Raw genomic sequence first — 20,055 nt, forward strand, 5'->3', positions numbered from 1 at the left:
ATATGGCCCTTTGGGTTGTGCAAAAACAAAATTTAAGATTTTTTCCCTTCTTTCTCTCATGCCTCCCCTTGCACGATTTTTATTCAGGCGCCGTATTTTTCTGTGCAGGAAATTGTCCAATCTCTCCTCCCTCCCCTTCTCACATGAGGTACCCTCTTTTGTAAGGCCGCCAAAAATTTGGAAAATGCGATAATCAGATTTTATGAAAGTTAATTGAAAAACGGATGCTAATGTTTTGAACTTGGTTGTTACAGCTTCTTTGTAACCCCTATTGCATATTGAGACGGGAAATCTTAAATTCGCAGCGAAGTAACGAAGAACCCACGTCCAGTATCATACCGTCGGCATGTAGTAATTCCAGGAACACCAGAACACCGGAACACCGGAACACCGGAACACCCCGGAACATCGCGGAACATCCCGGAACACCCGGAACAGTATAAAAAAACCGGAACACCCCGGAACACCTACTAGAAAACCCGGAACACCTACTAGAAAACAAGAACACCATCTAGAAAGCCTGATACACACGTTATTATCACCATACTGAGGAAATCGACTTAAATTAACTAATGTTAATCTGTGAATAACACCAAAGACATTTTTCTATCAGATTTTGAGAAAATTAATTTGAAAGTTCACAGAAAAAAATTCGTCCTTCGAGCGATTCAGTGGGTATATATTGGAGCTTAGAAATCTGTTTTCAATGTTTGGTGTCGTTAAAAACAATTATTATAACAAGTTTGCAATAAGATGTAAAAAATGATCAAAGTCCTGGCATAATTGTTTAATACCGCTTTCATAAACACAACTTACATGTTCTTAAAAATGTTAATATATGTCAAACGCCATATCTTACAAACAAAAAGCTTTCTGAAAAAAAAAGCAATACTGTTAACGTTTTTGCAACTATTTCTTTTAAAACATTTTGTTAGCCGTTGCATTCAGATGTTAAAAAAACAGAGACGGCCAACTATGAACTAAACAAACGCTGGTGAGTGCAGATAAAAACTCAACAATTAGCCGTTCCGAGGTTGCGCAGGGGACTGGGGCGAGTTTTAAATTTTACGTAATCGATAATCTGACACCACTGTATGAAAGATCACGGCGAGATTGGTCATATGACAAAGTTTAATGCTTTCAGCATGAACAGAAACAAAGTTATGGACCTTGAAACATGGTTCAAAATCCATACAAACGTCTCTAATTGTCAGCCAGCGTCCCTCAAAACCATATAAATTCTTAAAATTTGTATCCGTTTTTCGACAACTGTAAAATCCTGCCAAAGACCCATTACTTGAAGACCTTGAAAGAAACTTAGATGAAAACCACTATTTTCAAGAGTATCAAAAAAATCAAAAAAAAAAAAAAAATTAAGAGTTTATATTTTGCGCAACCTCGGAACGGCCAATAGAAACAAGAAACGCAAACAGTGACAGAAGAAAGGGGCTCAGAGCGAAAACGGGTCGCTTAGCCCCTCGGTTGTCCAGTATCTCTGTGAAATGGAATTAAAGTTCACGTATATATATCTAAACCAAACTCAAAGCTGTTACATCCATTGCTATTGCTATGTGATTGTTGTGTTTATTACAAAATTATTAAAACAATGTCATGGTTTGGATTTTTTTTTTATTATGGGTATTTTAATACGTGTTCCGGGTTTTCTAGTAGGTGTTTCGGATTTTTCTAGTAGGTGTTCCGGGGTGTTCCGGGTTTTTTATACTGTTCCGGGTGTTCCGGGATGTTCCGCGATGTTCCGGGGTGTTCCGGTGTTCCGTGTTCCGGTGTTCTGGTGTTCCTGGAATTACTACATGCCCATACCGTCTGTGTTCTCTATCTGAATTTTCTGGGGTGATTTTTCTTTATTGGTATTCACGGGCGTTGTTTTCCCTTGTTGCTAGTTTCGTCTCGATTTCTTTCATCTTGATCCCGTTTTGCTTTTTAAAAGTGCTGCATATTGTTCTGTTTCTCTGTTTCATCCATCTCTAGCGGCGGAGGTTTGTCGAGTAGCTTTGAACGAATCAATTTCATCAACTCGATTTTCTGTCCGGAGTCGCTTTTTTCTTTTAAGCTTTTTTAACAATCTTGAAAATTATTTTGCACTCTAGTCGGGTCCTGTGATGACATAATGCATCGGTAAATTCTACACTTGAAGTCTTAAATAACAGTGTCGAGCCATTGTTCCTCTTTTTTATAAACCAGTGACTGGACTTCAAGCTGCAGCTGTTCCATACTCAGTAAAGACTGTTTACTAGCGAATTACGTTCAACTGAGATCGCTCGACGACCGGTTCACTAAATTGAAAATACAACATGCTGCCGTTCGTAACCCACCGTTTCCACACGTAGTATCTGGCATCTGTTCGCTAGCGTCACTTCAGCTGTTCAGGCATCTGCCCTGTTCTTCCTCTTAGATCGTTCCTTTCTGTTTTGAAAAGGTTCTGGCAGGGTCGCTGGAATGTTACCGGTGCTCCGGTTTGCGTTCTAAATAACAATGTAGACTAGAACTCCTTTCACGTTTTAGTTGAGTGCGTTTTCATTTTTAACTTATTCGTAGAATAATTTATTAACTTATTCGTAGAATAATTTATTGTGTGTGGTGGCATTTGTGGACATTAAATTGCGTGGATGGAAATTAAACTGAAATTAAATTGCTTAACCGGAAATTAAATTTAGTCTGGCTCGCAATGCATGCTGGATCCATGTTCTCTGCATGGCGGCCATTTTTGATGGGGGATTTTATCTCCAGCTGTTTTGCCGTCCTTTGCCGTCCTTTTGGACTTTTGGGTGAGTAACAATTGTTTTCTTGTGGTTTAAATAGCTGAGCTCTAAGGTAAACAGCGCAAATATCAATCTAGCGGCCAACAGTCAAACTGAAACCTTTTAAAATAGAATTCCCAGTTCGATGGGCTTCGATCTGCCTTGACGGTCGCGCTGCAATCAATAGGCTATTTTACAGTTGTCTGCTCAGTGACCTGGCCTTTGAATGGAAGTGAGGCTGAAGGTGACCTTGTTTTGATACAGACCTCACTGTTTTTGTTGTGTTAATCATGTTGTTCTAATGTTAACTAGTTTGTATTTACATAATAAAGCAGGGAGGTTTGTATCAATGCAAGGTCACCTCCAGCCTCGCTACCATTCAAAGGCCAGGTTACTTGGCAGGCAACTGTAAAATGGACTATTGCTAGACAAACTGCTATCAAACTGTGAAACAATACCGCATCTAAATACGAAATAAAACCTCTTTATAAATGGGTATCAGTCACATTATTTCATTTATAGACGTTATGAAGTATTAAGTCCAAGTTGTACCTCATTGCTCGTATAAAGGTTTGCTTATTGATTTGTCAATGACAGGGACATGCGAAGTCGAAGTCATGGATTTCAGTAGTTCTAAAATGTTTATAGAAAGCAATACTGAACATTCTTGGCAAGCTTTAACATTTGAGTAATATGTCAAGGCAAGGAACTTAGGCGGATAGAATTTAAATTATAATTCAAGCAGTTCTTCTTTCTCATAGTTTGAGAATCAACTCTGCACAATCAATTGCAATTTTTTTTCTCCCATTATTATTGCAGATGAAAACTGGATGGCATGTTTCAGTCACTTAGAAAAGCCAAGGGATATAATCTCGAAACAAAGTCAAATAGGATGTCCAGGAAATTAGTTAATAGTCCCAACACTCTTCTTAGTTAAACAAATCTTATTTTGAGATTTTCATAGAGGAAAACAAATTAAGCCAATGAAGATGAGGTACATATACTTTTTCATCCTTACTGTTGATGTTGCTAAAATTCAATTATGCCAATTAAGGTAAAAACTGTGTGTTTTATGATCCTCACAAGACTGCTCTATTCCTTGGAATGTTATTCTATAGCGGTTGATGACCACAAGCATTTTTGGGATCAAAGAGGACAAAGAAATTTAGTCAATGATGATAAAGAACTCAATATACTGACTTTGTCATCCTCAGTGTTGTTGTTATTATATAATTTAGTTATTCTTGCAATCAAAGGGGACAAAGACATAAGGTTTATAATTAAAGATAAATAACTAAATATGCTCTCATTCGCACTGAATGGATGTAATTTTATTTATAAATAAATGTATGTTATTGTATTCATCGCAAGTTGATGTTGTTGTTCATCCATAAGAAAAGTAATGGGAGTGGCTGGACATAGAATGTGAAATTTTTATCCTGGCCACTGTCACACGCATCAATACGTAGCACAATCCTTTTATGCATCACTAGCCCACCTGCTTCCTGCTTTGTTAAACTGCCCCACCTACTGTTGTCAAGAAACTAATCAGGGGGGGGGGGGGGTTCTTAGGCAGGTGGTGGGTATGTATGTGTTACCAAGGTCTTCAATATGAATCCGTATTTCTAGAATAGCCCAATTTTAATTACCCTAGTCAGAAATCTAGTTTATTTCAATGGCCCAATTTCTCGGCCATTGAAATATTACACCCTGTTCCAGCAAATGTCTTAAATATTGGATACTCTTTTCTAGAATGGGAGTACTGTACAGGTATTTTAGAGATGTACCCTTCTGAAGTAAAAGGATAAGGTTATACGCACAGGTTAACTCTTTGGAGTGAGCAGAAGTGAAACATACTACTACCTGTTGGCTATCTTTGCAGATTCACAAATACTTGGAACCCAACAACAAACCACTTAACCAACCCTACTCATTTTCAGTTCACAATTATGAAGATCCATGCACCCAGCATACTTTATGAAGCTTGTAGGCATGCATTGCATTGTACACATGCATTTCAAAACAAGTAAGCAGCAACACATGTACAAACAATCCATGAAGTACATGGTACGAATAAGTTGGCTCAACGAGGCTTTGATTCTTGTTACTTAGATAACCAACATTACTCATAAAGATAAGATGTTCTACATGACACGAGCATGGGACAAAGAAAAATTCTGAGTCCCCGACGGGAATCGAACCCATGGCCTCCCAGATACCGGTTGGGCGCTCTAACCAACTGAGCTACGAGAGACTCGTTGTGAGCTGGGCCATTTTACTAGGTTGATATGTGACACGCGTCCTGCATACTGCTAGGATCAGCAATGTCGAATTCATCAAGTTTTGTAGTAAATAATAAAGATGGTAAATTTTAAGCTCGGTAATAAATAATAAAGATAAGATGTTCTACATGACTCATGTTACATATACTCGTGTTTCGTAAAACTTATTAATAGCATTTGGTTTATCGTTATACGGGTATGTGCCGCCCAACGGGGTCGTGATTTTGGAACTCCTGTTGTAAAACGGGGTATTCATGTTAAAGACGATTTTTAGAACGCGAAAGTCTCAACTTATCAACAGCCAAAATGGGTATTGAAAATTGACCTATTTCTAGAACGGGTATCATTTTGAATGCAAATTATTTCTATTAAACAGAGTGCTAATTTGACGACCCGGCTGGCACACTGAACCACCCAGAACATACCCGAGTCCCCCGGGGAAATACCATGGTGATCCACAAAGAAGAATTCAATATTCCCCTAAGCGACGAACAGAAAGGGCTCTAAGATTACAGAACAACTTGAAAACCTTCAACGGATTAGAAGAAATGCCGAAAAGTAAAGGGTTCGGAGAAAACCCGGAGGTCACGACTGCTTGAGTGCAAATTTAAGGCAAGCAGTGGCATTGGAACTCTTCCCCTGAGGACACAAGATGCATAGCAATATCTACATCTCATATTTATTAACTTTTGCATAGATTAGTCTTTTTTTAATGTACTTTTGAGGAAAGTAAAAACGGGATTCGAGAAAGTGATGGAAAAAAGTGCGGGACGCGGGATTCGTATGGTGCATGAAAAAATAGCCGGATAGGAAAAATACTGGCGGAATAATAAATAAAAATGTTTTGGCGAGAAAGAGATGCCTTCCTTGTTGTAGGCAAAAAAATATATATAGGATGTCGGAAGTTAAACGCAAGTGCGAGATCTAACTCATACAACTACAGTATTAAGAATCCACAATTCTCTTTGCCCTATATTATTCTCTCATATTTTTCCTACATTATGAAAAGCTAGGAAACTATTATGACCTATTATCTTAACGTTAATTGTTAGAACAGAATATCATTAAACAAATAATAAAGGTGGATTTCCACTGTTGCGTTTTTGTTGAAACACGTTAACGTTTTTGTTTAAGCACGTTAGCGTACGTAAAAATTGTAAACGTACGTAAAAATGAAATTTTACGCGCGCGATTACGTGCGTCGAATTTACGTTGTCCAATTTCCAATGCCACCTTTTTTTTCCCTGGTATTTACGTACGTTACACGCACGTAACCGCACGTAGCGATCACGAATGTTTTCAAAAAAGTTGAACTGCGTTCAACATTTTTCGCGGCTGTCTGCGGTACGCAGCGATTTACCCAATCATACTTTTGGATTTTGTCACATGACACCACTTACCATGTGGAAAACCATTTTGTTTTAAAATAGCCGTCGATTTACATGGGAAAACATTCAGAAGTAGAAGCACTTCTCATTGAGAAAGTCCGAACATTTCAGTCAATAATCTATATAACTGACTACAGAATCAAATTACACGAACGCAGTAGTGAAAGAAAACGCCTGGCACCAGGTCACGTAAAACCAGGAACCGGGAATCCGGGAAGGTCGCCTCAAATCTTTTTTACTTGATGGTGTCTTTCAAAAGTTTTTATAAAATGCCTCTTTGTCATATTCACGCATTTCTTTTACTAGCGTGTGGTGCTAAGTGTTTTCATGGCAGCCATGTTGGAAGAGTCAAACAACAAGATATTTGCATAAAAATGTTAATGTTTTTTTTTTATAGGAAAACAATTTATTGTCTCACTCCTCCAATATGTCCGCCAATAATTAACAATTATTCTGCGAAATCGCGCGGAATATCGCCTGATACTTAGCCGACGAGGCCGTAGGCCGAGTTGGCTAAAATCAGACGATATTCCGCAAGATTGAGCAGGATAATTGTTTTATTATTCAACAAATTGCCAACGAAACACTTTTTGCAGAAAGAAAAACTATAATTATGCAGCGCTTTACAAGATTTCGGACGAATCTTCGCAACCTACATATATCGCAGGATATCTGTTATGTACGGATGACAGATATCGTTAACATTTTGACCATATATGGGCAGCGCGCGCATGTGTTGAATAATAACACACTATATTCACCACCTTGATGATTCAGGATGGCGGGCATTTACGTACGTTCAACGCACGTAAAAAAGAAACGCCCTTTATCACTTTTTACGCAACCGTGAAAATTTGTCAACGTACGTTTTTTAACGCACCTTTTACGTACGTAAATATTTACGCGACAGTGGAAATCCACCTTAACTGTTGAAATATGCGTAACACGAGACAGGTCATGACGAGCCGCGCTTCATCCTACTACTAATTAGTTTGAGTGACGGTTCCTAGGATCAATTTCCCGTCTCATTTTACGTGCGGTCTGTTGGGTGTTACTTAGGTTGTCAACGCTTGTCATTTAGTCTAAATTTCGCAACTGTCTGTTAATATGGTTAAATCGGTACTAGCCTGACGAGGTCGAGCGCGGTCTTTTAAATTATTCGGCGGATTTTCATGTAATGGAGTAATTGCGAGTTTTTTCTCCGTGCCAGTCTTCAGCGAGAAAAGCGTATGTACAAGTTTTTTTCAAAATTGCCTCTTTTAAAGCCTTCAAAGTTTTCGAAGCGAGTAGGATTGGAGAATTTTTCCGACGACTGGACGCGCCAAAATAAATTTATGGCGCGCTCATCAACTTTTGCGCGCTTTGTCTCCACTGTGAAGATTAATCGTCGGCAAATAATTTCTTGAAGCATTTTTCAACTTAATAAATGATTGATGTGGTCACAATTCATCTTCCCTATCACCATCGCAAAGGTAAGTGCGATTTTGTTATGCCTTTATCCTGTAGATTTCGGATTTAAACGACGTTGATTCATATATCTGTCCTTCGCTTGTGGCCGATCGAATACACTTACCGAACAACCAGAGTCAACGTATTAAGCTCTTTTATGTTGCAAACGTTACTGTTGCGAACTGTTGCGTTATTGTGCTAGTATTTGAGGTAAAGCCGAAATAAATAAATCGGGACAAATTATAGCTGTCGGCTCGACAGTCACTTTAAGTAATGTTCATCAAACATTTGCCTCGGGATAGTGTAACAAATATAACTATCCTTCACTACTAGTTTGTTTTGTATTTGGAAAGAAAAGACAGAGTTAGCTCACATGTTCTCTTGGGTGTGTCGCCTAAAGAAGAACAAGCAATCGGGTGCGTCGCCTTTGCTTTGTGACCCAACTCTGAATTAGAAAATTATTTTCATCACAGTGGTTTTCTTAACACGGCCGTTCTTATGTCGGGTGCTTCGCCTGATAAGGACGAGTAATCGGGTGAGTCGCCTTTGCTTTGCCGTTTTGAAAAAAGCTCACTGCACTTCTACGATATTAAATTTATTTCTGTTTTGATCGAACATTTCATGTGACTGAGGAGTTAAACAGTTGGCTGCGCGCGAGTAGAATGTCGACAGACCTGAAAATTTTTGTACACTCGGTACGTCACGGTAACGCAACATGTTCACCAAAGATCTCGAAATAAATACCAATACAGGGTTCTAAAGATTCGAATGTAGGGAAACGGTGTCAGCTACTCGTCATGTAGCTCAGAAGAAACGTTTTGAAACTTTTTTGCACGATTCGAGCACGATTTTTTTTTCAGGATTGTAACCATATCTGTACGCATTAGATTATGTTTTTGTCTCGTCGGCGAGCGTTTGCTAATACACCGTTGACAGATTAAGTCGTATGACGACCACGAAAGAGGATTCAGAATTCCAGATACATGTGGTTTGAAACTATCAACGGCTTACGCGTCATTGACCTCAAACAATAGACTTCTGGTCAGATGGGGGACGAATTTTCCCCCATATTTCGGTTGCTAAGGCCCGCGGCTCGCCATGAACGGGCCTTTGATTAATGGTTTGTGGACCTCTCCTAGTAGCGTTTTGGTGATAGGAGTTTTGCTGAAAGCTTCGCACATGGTTCTTATATTTGTATCCTGACTTACTTCAGGCAGCACAGTTCTCACTGCCGATTATGCACGAAGTACGTTTTGGCAGCAAACCGTCGCGGGAGCGGGAGGGGGGCTGAGCGGAGCCCCCTCCAATTTTAGTTCGAGAAAGCTACAGCTTTTCCTTTGCCCCCACCTCCTTGCTCTGCCGCTTCTGCGGAAAGTGTCAATGATGACATGTAATGAAGATCATACAATACAAACAGATGCTTAGCAGACAATTCCTTGTTTTTGCTTGGGAGTTAATCAAGCAATCTACTCAGCGCTACTGTTCCTTTCCGATAATAAAGTGACCGACGGTCGTCTTTTTCATCTAAATTCTAACGAGTGAGTATTATTCTTTAGAAGCTTAACTGACTTGAAACACTAGAAATAAATGAACGCATCACTCTGTGGAGCATGGTTCTGCAGCTTCGTGGGTCCGGTTGGTGGTGTTGTCAGCAAGCTCTATGTCCTGAGCTTTAGATGAAGTATGAACACTGACAACACTGGATGCTGAGGAACCAATGCAGCAAATCATTCTCGTCATTTTCTCCCTGAATTGTTGGTTCAACAGAGCGTACACAAACGGGTTGACAGCAGAATTGAATAAGACCATTGTGTCAACAGTGGCCATTACAACTGGACTGATGTTTAGGGAAGGAGATTGCCTTAGGACGTATTCAACTGACTCTGCACCCCAACAGATTCCAAATATGGCAGTAACAGTGACAACCATCAAGGTGACACGCTTCCGCACTCTTATGACACCCTGCGTATAGAGAGATATAAAGTCCGATTAATGTAGCAATATCTTGATCAACAAACCGAAAAATAACAACAACAACAACAACAACAACAAAAATCTTTATTTAACGTGGTCGTGGCTGTAAGCTACGTTAAAATAAATTGTCAGATAGACTCTCCGATAAAGCCATATACTCAAGCTTATGTTTGGTATACGTAATCAGTACTCTAATTTACCCGCAAAACACAAGAATTGTTTGGTATTTGTGCGAGAGAATTGCACGAGGAATGTAAATGATGATAGCGAAGTGACGCAGAGCCCCGTAGCTAAGTAAGTTTGTTATACCCATGGAGAAATCCTTGCGCAATAAGCTTTATTTTGATCAATACTGCTTACAAAACAAAGGCCAAAACGGTTATATAGTTTTGATTAGAACGTGACTCAGCAGATAATCATTGAGACCGAGCCGAGCTTCAGTGTTGAAAATAATTTTGTTGGCGAGTAGACAAAATGTTAATTTCGCCAAAATACGCAAAAAACTGATTTTTGAGGTTCGTTCGTTAAGTGCCCTTAGAAATAAAAGAGCCCACCTCGCAGAGATATTTACAGATTAAGCAACTAGGATATATATGTAAACTGACTGCTTAGTTTATGGTCTGGAACCCGTTGCAAAACTTCTACAATGTAGATTTTTTCATTACAAAAATCCCAAATAAACGTTGCTTGTCTGGAATATTTTGGGAAAGGCCAGAAAGCAAAATTTTGGGATAAAGTATTAATCACCTTTCACCTTTTTTTTTTTTCGGTTAACGCCTCATTTTCATTTACTTTGTAATTAATTTAAGTACGTTTATGTTGCGCGTCTGCGACCTCCCTTTTAACTAAGAAAACCACGTGACGAGAAGAGACTGATAAATTCTTGGTTGATTCTACACACTTACTCTTTGTTGATGGGTCTGTTTATTGGCGACATTACGTTTAAACCATAAAGTGTACACGACTCTGGAGTACAACACAGCCATCATTGACAAGGGAAGAACTGTCTGTAAAACTAGTAGTGCCCAACTATAAGCTTTGCCCATCCACTCCTCGGGCCAGGCATGCACGCAGAAGTTGCCGCTCGTCTCCTTCTCAATGTCAACGACAAGGAACAGTGGAATGTTGAATATTAAGGCGAGGAGCCAACTACCAGGAATAATCGTCTGAAATTGTACAATATAAACCTCGTCACTGACAATACTGTTTTACAGTGTACGTGTTTTCCATGTGGGTGCCCGTTAGGGGAGTTAAAGTCATTGACTCCCAATCTAAGCTTTTCAGGGTTAATGGCTTACATAGTTTAGATGGCAGTCCATTCCAAAGATAAGCCCCGCCCAGAATAACCAGAACTGCGTTAAAGATAATTAGTCCTTGTTTAGGTTGCAGGATGTTCTCAGAGTTACGAATACTGTTGAAAAAAAAAATACGAGCGGAGAACAGATCTTGCATGTACGGGGACGTCAGTTTGTTTAGTGTTTTGAACATGATCAAAACCGATATGGATTATCGATTCATGAAAATTCTGTTCAAAACCATGTGTAACCAAACAATACAATAATACGTCATCAATTTTCCGTAACAAAACCTTTTTGACATCCTTTACACAGAACATTGATCTTTGCTTACGTGCTGTAGTTTTCAGTATCGGCCAAATTCCAGCGAAACCATTCTAAAAAAGAATAAATTTTGGGCTATACGCATGCATCCAAGAAGATTAGTTAACTTTGCAAATGTATCAACAAAAGCTACGACCATGGTCACAAGTGTTGAAAAACTATTTTCACACTTTTGGCCCTCCCCATGTTTATGCAATTTTGATAAAAATAAAAATAATAAAAAAACGTATATCGATCGAGTGCATTTTACCACTTAGCAACATTGCAAGGTGGAAAAAGCTTGCTGCTGGTTTTTGCAGTGCACTTTAGAATAATTCATCTGTAGCAATTTCCGGTCAGGGTTGGCAAATATCACATGTGCATCGTTTTCATATGAATTTATATTAAGGCTCGTAAAGGAAATTGGGATTATTGACATTATTAAGAGCTAAATTACGACACACTACGTAAAAGTTATATACGATCCGGAAATACGAGATCGTTGACGAGACATAGTGACATCCCCCTTCCCTTGAGTTTTGCGCAAGTTATTCGACGAACATGGAGAAAATAGAGGATGTGTGAACAGGCTACTAGAATGGTTACTTCCAATCATATACAACTGCGCCATGTGTAGGGTTGTTTACCACAGAATATCTCATGATAACTTTTATGTTTCATTATTCTGTTGTGTTGTCAAAAACGTTTCTGGTTTGACTAGGTGCACATTTGTCGCCACGACGCCAGTTAAGCAACAAGCCAAGAAAATATAACATTGACGTCAGCGTGCACCCATGGGCAAATGTGTTTAAGAATGTCGAATTAACCAATGAGGAGTCGAGTTTAAATGATTTTTTAATCAATTATGACATTCGATAAACATTCTATTTACAACTAACTTAATTTTGTCAGTACCTTCAGTTTTCGCTTGGTAAGTTTCCATTTGTTACGATAAGGATACATAACTGCATAATATCGTTCAATAGCGATAACAACCAAAGTGATAATCGAGCAATGTCCTCCAACCCAAGCGAAGTTGCCACGTGTCACCAATTTGCATAAAACTGTACCGGTCACGCCGTCAGGGTGGTTAAGAATGAGCTTGAAAAGAGATTTTGGAATGATAAACATCGCGTAGATTATATCCGATGCAGCCAGGTTCACGAGTAGATAATTGATGGGAATCCTATGGAATAGAGAAGCGTTTGATAAATACAGATAAAATATCAGAAAAATGAAGGCCCATTGTTGTGTTATGTATGTGCACTGCATGTGGAAGAAACATTCGAAAAAATAACCCGGATAATTAAGATGAATTCGAAATAGTCGACAATTTATGATACTCCAGCGGGAGGTAGATAAAGTCTGCGTCTAGGCCTAGTAGCTCATCAGATCGGAGCTTTTCCCGCTTTTTGAAGCGTTAAGCGACAATGTAAGCAGACAGTATTTCTACTCCTCCTTGGATGGGATGCTAGTCCATCGCAGGCTGCCTATTATTACACCTTTATTATCATTTTTAATACTGATATTCGTTTATTACACTTCCCTCTCCCTGTTATTTCCCGCTTGAGTAGAAAAGTCTATTCGAAGGCTATTTTATTTAAGTGTTGGTTAATTACTCTTCGCCTTTATTAAAGCTCTCATCCATGTTTGAATGTTTAACAACAAAGTTGCAGTACAAAACGTTTTTTGGCATACCTCATTTCTCGATTTCTCTTTATGATCAAGACAACAAGTGAGTTCCCCACGATATCTACAATGGCGAGTATGGAGAGTACCGTTGTTATGGCAACACCAGTTGACATGATGGAAGAGCGTCAATATTGACCTGGATCAAAGCAACATAAGGATGCATAAAATATTAATGCTATGTAGACGGTTATCACTCACGTGGCAAGGCGGCCATATTAGTGGACAACACAATACAAAATGTTGACGAAGAACTTGCATAAAAATGGAATTTAGTTCCCAACGGAGAGAAAATCTATTGTTCTGGTCCCCCAACATGGCCGCCGTGACGTCACGTGAAAACGATCTATTATCGCCAACCACTAATGCAAAAGGGCCGTAAGGGGTAAGGAATTCGGATACGCGATAGTTGCCGATGTATGCCGATAGTTGATAAGTCTAACGTCATTGCACAGATGATTTCTAGACTCATTTAGACCTAAACGTGCTAAATACAGAAAACGTGACTCGAAGTGGCTTCCTCGAACGTGTTGCTTTTCGTCTTATGCATTACCATAGAAAAACCCAGGATGTAACTTAAATTTTAATGAAAGGACAGACTCCTTCCGCACATTGCAACAGAAATTTTCTAAGACTTAAGCCGCTGTAAAGTTCAAGCGTTCTATCGTGGGCCCGGCTGACCAACGTGCCCATGCCTCATAGTCTTTGTGTGTGTTCGGTTGTGTAGTGAAGGCAAAATAGAAATTTTCTAAGACTTAAGCCGCTGTAAAGTTCAAGCCAAATATCAATATGACCGCCTTCGACGAACCGTAAAGTCTAGTTGCGAGTCCTAGTTGATACGGCTTAAAATCTTTGCTGTCTTAAGCAAAACGTACCGAGTGTGCTCTACCAGCTAAGCTCTGTTAAGGGTACGATAACAGCCGACTTGTAAATCATTGAACTCCCACCTTTTAAGGACTCCAGTATAACATATGCCGCTACTCCTCTCTGAATCCAGCTCCGACTGAAGTGAATAAAAACTGTTCTGTCAGTTTTGGATTATAATGCACCATTGAAACAGAGGAGCAAGTAATCCGGACAAGGCGAGGATTTCACGGTGGAAAGTTCACTTACAAGTTAAATCAAGACTGATATATTGCAAACCTAAAGGCGACGACCTTCGCGTTTAATAGACATTGGAAACATTTTTTTAAACAACAAAAGAAGTTAGCTATGTCCGTGCAAAATTTTCTAACGAGAATCATGTCCTCTTCCCTCTTTGTTTACCTCTTGAAGAGAAGATACTTATATATAGATACAACGAGTAGCCCGGGGCGCCGGGGGGGGGGTGCATAGCACAAAAGAAAATGAAATTTGGCTACATTTAACTTTATTACACAGCAAATACATTTTTAAGAATTTTTGCGAGACTTAAATTTCAATTTCAAGCCACTTGCGTTTGTAAAATTTTTCCGGATGAAACTGAACGGGTTACAGCTCTTTACGAAAAATTTATTTTATGCGAAGCCGACTGTGTCGCGCCACGTTTCGGGCTCGCTGAACATAAGAGTTTTGTACCTTTTATGGCGTTGTATTTAAAATGATTAAGCGAAACATAGCCTCGTTAACAACTTCAGTTACGAAAGGGGTGAATCTGCGCCAGTTAAAAACAGTTTCAGGAGTTTTGGCCCCGGAATAAAATCTATTTATCATCAGTTCACTTTCGTCATCGCTGGTGCGAAACTTTGTCTGAAATGGTTATTTTTAACTTGAAAGGAAACTGGCACTGTTTCGGTCCTTCTCTTCGCTCGAAGACGACGTGTTTTCTTCTTTAATTAAGCCGGCAACAAGTTGCCTTCGAAGCTTACAAGTAACTTACGACTTGTAGTTTGGTCTTGCAGTTCACAAACGAGGAGTGGGACAAAAACAAGTTGGACTCCTGTAAATTTTTTTATTGGATTGGTTTAATGATTTCAAATTTTACAAGTTAAGCGCTAAACCTGTAACTATGTACTAGTCGGACGCTTGTAACTCCGGCTTGTTACGACGTTTATTGAACTTGATTTTACGGGCGCTTGTAAAAACAACGTGCAACGTGTAAATAAATAAAAAGTTTATTGAATTGACCCAGGTTGAGGTTTTGTATTTTCTTTTATTGACGATGTGTACGGTTACTTGTTTTGGTTGCACTTCGACCAATGGTCAAATTTATTAGGGGAAGACTTAATTAATGATGAGTAGCTGTTCCTCACGTACAGTGTTCTAGTATAAGCGTTTTTTCTTAGCGTCTATTGCCCAGTTCACCAGAAGTTTAAATCCCTAAAATTTCGACAATCAATAAACGAGTTCTGAAGTTGATCTAGATATTATAATATTGATCAATATACGGTGCTGGATCAATATTTTGTTGATAGACGAACAAGTCTCAGAATGAAGTATATGTCATTGAATACAACAGCAGCCTTCTACTTACTGTTTGTGGGTTTCGACGACTGGCTGTCGTCTCTGTTGTCTAAAAGCAATTCTTTCCTTATAATTTTATTAACGAGGTGCGATTCGCCTTTAAGTACTCCACTCAGGAGAAAGTTTTCGTGAATAGTTGCATACTAAAATTAAGTCACGAGTAAAAAGTGAAAGTACACTGCTGACATGTTAAAGGTTATTCCTGTAACTCGCATCTTATTTTTAGTGGGGGTGTCTAAGTTTCTTGGAAAGACAGGAAACAACGAGACTTATTGATGAAGAAACTTAATGAAGGGGCGGATATCATTAGGTGTGGGTGGGGCCTTTTCAAAGGAAGGGCCGGGATAAGTCGCAATTAATGTTCAGTGACTGGGTGAGATGGCCATGAGGAGGTCACGTACACAAGGAAAAAGGGAATTAAAGGTAAATAACAAGAAAGTAAGTCCGAATCACTAAAAGCGAAATTGACTGAACACGCTTTGCATCATTAATTGGCAATTAATGCGATCAAAATGCTAACAAAGAAAACATATTTTAAACGCACATGGTCCTTCCAGTGAGCTCAGCTTTCACCTATTTTTTTTCCTTTCTTAGAACAGAAAAACAAACCTTTATGTATTTAGGACTGGTGAAATATTTCTCTTTGTAACACAATGCCACCCGGCATTACCTTGCTTAGACTCAACCGACGAAAATTTCACTCATACTGAACCAATTTTACAATACTTAAGCGGAGAACTTAAGACAAAATGGAAATAACAAAAAAATAAAAAGGAATTAATCAGAATTCGTGTTACAGACGCAGAATTACAATATATCATCAGGAGGAAACGTTCAAAAACTGTTATTATAGCGTAGTGCTGATTTCTTATTTTTATTAGGTGAAACCGAAATCAAGAAAATATCAGCAAAATAATTAATATTCAGATAAATATTTCATGCACGTGGGGAGCCCACAGAGTTGTGGCTTTCTGCTCCGCGCCCATTCTAAACTAAAAATACATGGTTGCAGCACTAAAATTAAAGGAATACCCTTGACATGATATCCATATTTCATTCAAATGTGGTAAAAACTCTATATTCTCAACCAAATAAGATAAAAACCGATCGCAAAGCCGCGCTGAATTGGGCCTTACTGGAGAACGGAAGCGAAATTCATGCTGTGATGATTCACTTGACCTATGACGTAGACATGAGAAGCCAGTTGTTTCAGCCTCAATTATTCGTCTACGAAAGAAAGATTGAAAGAAAGAACGTGGAGAGAATTACCCTGTACGACTGCGATGGAACGTCGCCCTATATGTTGAGCAGTACGATAGTCAAGCAAGTACGGACCATTCAGATGTTCTTGAAAGGACCAGTTTAAGCGCTCACCAAATACCAACTGCGATGAATTTCCATGTAACATCTAGGCGGAAATGCATCATTTCTTCGGATGTATTATCTTTTTTGAATCGAAAAACATAACAATAATTCAAAATTAAGATTTCATCTTTTAACCAACATTAGTGTGTTCCTCTTCGAGCCTGATTTCTGTCGATATTACACTGTCCTCTATAGCCATTTGCAAAATTGAATCACGTTAAATTATTTGGTGATTTCAACAATAATAACCAAAATTGTTTTATGTTCATGCGAAACTCAAGGCGATCCCTGTTTAGACTGTTTCGCTCGGAAGGCGTAAAATCGCAGAATTGAATTTGATTTCAGCGTTGCATATCATTAAGATTATGCATGTGACAAAATAACTGACAAAAGTTTCATCACTTCAAAACCAAAAATCACGCAAAACAAAATTATTCCGCACAAATCACGTCTTATTCAACTCTTCGTCCACTGGTGACGTTTAAGTCAACAATTCACCGGCACATGAAAATATCTTAACATCGGGAATTACAAATCGGGAAAAGCTTAAAGGCTTAAATCAAATTTCACGAGAAGTAAATTAAACCCCTCCAAGCTTTACGTAAAACATATAGCTGGGATTACGCTCATATTACAGCTGCTTGCAATTAATTCTTAGTTAATATATTTTCTACATTTAATTATCACTAACACATGGAAATAACAGTTTGGGCTTCAAAACATTCCTCGGCGAAGTGTGCATTACAAAGCCGTTTGCTCGAAGATGTTGGGGAAGAGTCAACGCGAGCGTTCCGCGGCACTTTTGTCCACAATTTTGGAGACTGTGGATTTGAAGGCAAACTGTGCAGGCTAACTCCATTTCCACCAGTGTTCGATCATCTACCAGCTACACACCCATGAGGCATGGTTTATTTAACGGATATTTGGACTAGGATTTCTCCACTGAGCGGATTTGAAATACAGCACCGTCCCAACTATTTCAATAGGATTTCAAACCGGATGTAGGCTGCGACTAAAGTCTGCGTCATTTCCGCTTTTCGTGCTGAACTCTCGCTTCGAAACGGAGTGCCGAAGATTATGCTATTTTGTAGCAAAATGAAGAACGAAACGCAGTTGTAAGTTCTGGATATCTTATACATAGATGATAGCCACCCCTGCTGAGCAAGGAAATATGTCCTTAGCGCGATACCGTTATAATAGGACAATTGTTTCTTTAATTTTACGCTATAAACTTCGACCAAGTCCGTGTCAAGTCCAAGTCGGAGTCAAAGGACCAATTAAGTTACTTTATATATTACATATCAACAACGCTACAATTCTAGGGACCTAACCACTCACAAGTCAGCATTTTAAGAGAGCTTATAGCTCAAAGCTATCGTCAGTTCGTATAATTTTTTCACTTTGTCATTTTTTGCTCCATTTATTACCTCTTATATGTACAACAATAGCTTAGTTCACATTGTTTATTATCCGTGACTCATGTTAACATTCAGTTTATCAAATGCCATTTGTTAGCAATTATACACTCATAACGTCTTAGTCTTAACTAATGTGTTTTTCAAAACTCGAATCAAAAAGCATGCACATTTAATCCATTAGTTTTAGCATATTTCAAACTAAACTACCACGCTAATTCAAAGTGTGCTGAAGCGACACCTTAATGATTAATATATATATTTATTATACAAATAGTAAGATTTGTATTTGTATTTAGCTCTGCATATTCATGCATAGAGCACTCTTAGGATAAGTGAAGCAATCTAGTCATTGTTTATTCGTTTATATTTATTATATACATCTTAAATTTCGAGTACTTCTCAGTTTTCAGTCCTAAAACATTACAGCTCGTCGTTTCGATCCATCAAAGAACCCTGCCTGTAGCTTGGGATCTCTCTACGTCATCCTGTGTACTGTTTAATAGAGCGATTTTTAACCAGTTCAGACGAATGTCCACTTTTGGAAATGTTTTGATCCGCAGATCAAAACAAACAGTTATCCAATCATTGCTCGAATTTGGAGTCACATGATGCGAGGTCTGTTGACATAAAATATTCATGCTGGCTCTGTCGATCGAAATCTAGAACAGCGAAGTATACAGAGCTCGAATCTGAATGAAACATGCTTCGTTCTATTAACTAGGCGGAAATTCACAGCTTACAGAAAGAAAAGAATATGCCATTGAACTCTCGTGGCCAGGAATAAGTAAAGCGGAGACGAGCGCTTGCATTTTAAATCCTTTTCTGTCGCGCGCTATGCCCATAACACCAAGCACTTGGTTTTGGTAAATTAAAAGAACTGAGCATTGAACTCCGCTTTTAAAATAAGATACTATCGCAGTTTCTGCCACATCATGCAAGGAGTTAAGCATCCTGGGCCCAACTTTATTTACGGCTTGCAGAAAGAAAAAAAATATGCCGTTGATCTCTCTTGGCCGAGGGTGAGTAAAGCGGAAACGAGCGTTTTCTGTCGCGCGCTATGTACATACCAGCGACATACATGTAACACTAAGCACTTGGTTTGGTAAATTGAATAACAGAAGCTATGAACTCCGGTTTTTCAAATAAGATACTCTCATAATTTACGCCAAATCGATTAAGAAGCTTTGCATCCTGGGCATTAGCTTAGCGACGTCTCGAATTCAAAAATTAAACGCGATCTCGCAAACTGACATGAAAACATATACATTTGGTATAATCGTGCCAGAACTGACCGGTCTAACATAACCCGTTAAACTTATTACTTGTTTTCTAGGAATTTAACGAAAACGTAAATAGCTTCGTAGAAGCCACATGAATATTTGGCGCAACTGAGTCAAGAAAAAAGAACACGCGTCGAAGGAAGCGACACATTACAGTGACATTACATTGCTGTAAATCAAACAGCCTGGCTTGGTAACACAATAAAAATATAAGAAAAAAAATCCTTCGCGACAGCTCATAATCTGCTGGTCTTGTAGTGAAAACATAAAAGTGAGCTGTACTGAGTTTTATCTTGCAATAAAAATGAGTCCCGACAAACCTTTCTAACATATATTTATAATAAATAGGCGTCAAAAGGTGTCAAACTCTGCTTCGCAAAATAGCTGGCCAGGAATTCAAACAGACCGATG

The 20,055-nt window shown here is 38.8% G+C and overlaps 1 protein-coding gene and 2 long non-coding RNA genes across 4 annotated transcripts in view; 2 read left to right on the plus strand and 1 right to left on the minus strand.

The window, feature by feature from the left end:
- The window catches only part of LOC144634087 (uncharacterized), a 65,680-nt gene that overhangs the window by 10,444 nt on the left and 35,181 nt on the right, over window positions 1-20,055 (plus strand). The gene's annotated exons all lie outside the window — the stretch shown is intronic.
- On the plus strand, window positions 2,606-4,125 carry LOC144633151 (uncharacterized). The gene is made up of 2 exons (XR_013567009.1): window positions 2,606-2,786; window positions 3,579-4,125. It is a non-coding gene; the product is annotated as an uncharacterized LOC144633151 (long non-coding RNA).
- On the minus strand, window positions 8,986-14,121 carry LOC144634048 (pyroglutamylated RF-amide peptide receptor-like). Of its 2 annotated transcripts, XM_078492992.1 has the most exons (5): window positions 14,087-14,121; window positions 13,149-13,278; window positions 12,366-12,636; window positions 10,758-11,018; window positions 8,986-9,840 (listed from the first exon to the last, which is right to left on the minus strand). In XM_078492992.1, the coding sequence occupies exons 2-5, from the start codon at window positions 13,253-13,255 to the stop codon at window positions 9,475-9,477; spliced, it is 1,005 nt and encodes a 334-aa protein (XP_078349118.1). In that variant the 5' UTR covers window positions 13,256-13,278; window positions 14,087-14,121; the 3' UTR covers window positions 8,986-9,474. The 2 variants fall into 2 exon arrangements, with proteins under 2 accessions (XP_078349118.1, XP_078349119.1); XM_078492993.1 differs by lacking the exon at window positions 14,087-14,121 and having other exon boundaries at window positions 13,149-13,289.

This window comes from Oculina patagonica, chromosome 12 (genome assembly GCF_052425735.1).
Source record: "Oculina patagonica isolate OP01 chromosome 12, crgOcupat, whole genome shotgun sequence".
In the NCBI taxonomy this organism is placed as follows: domain Eukaryota; kingdom Metazoa; phylum Cnidaria; class Anthozoa; order Scleractinia; family Oculinidae; genus Oculina; species Oculina patagonica.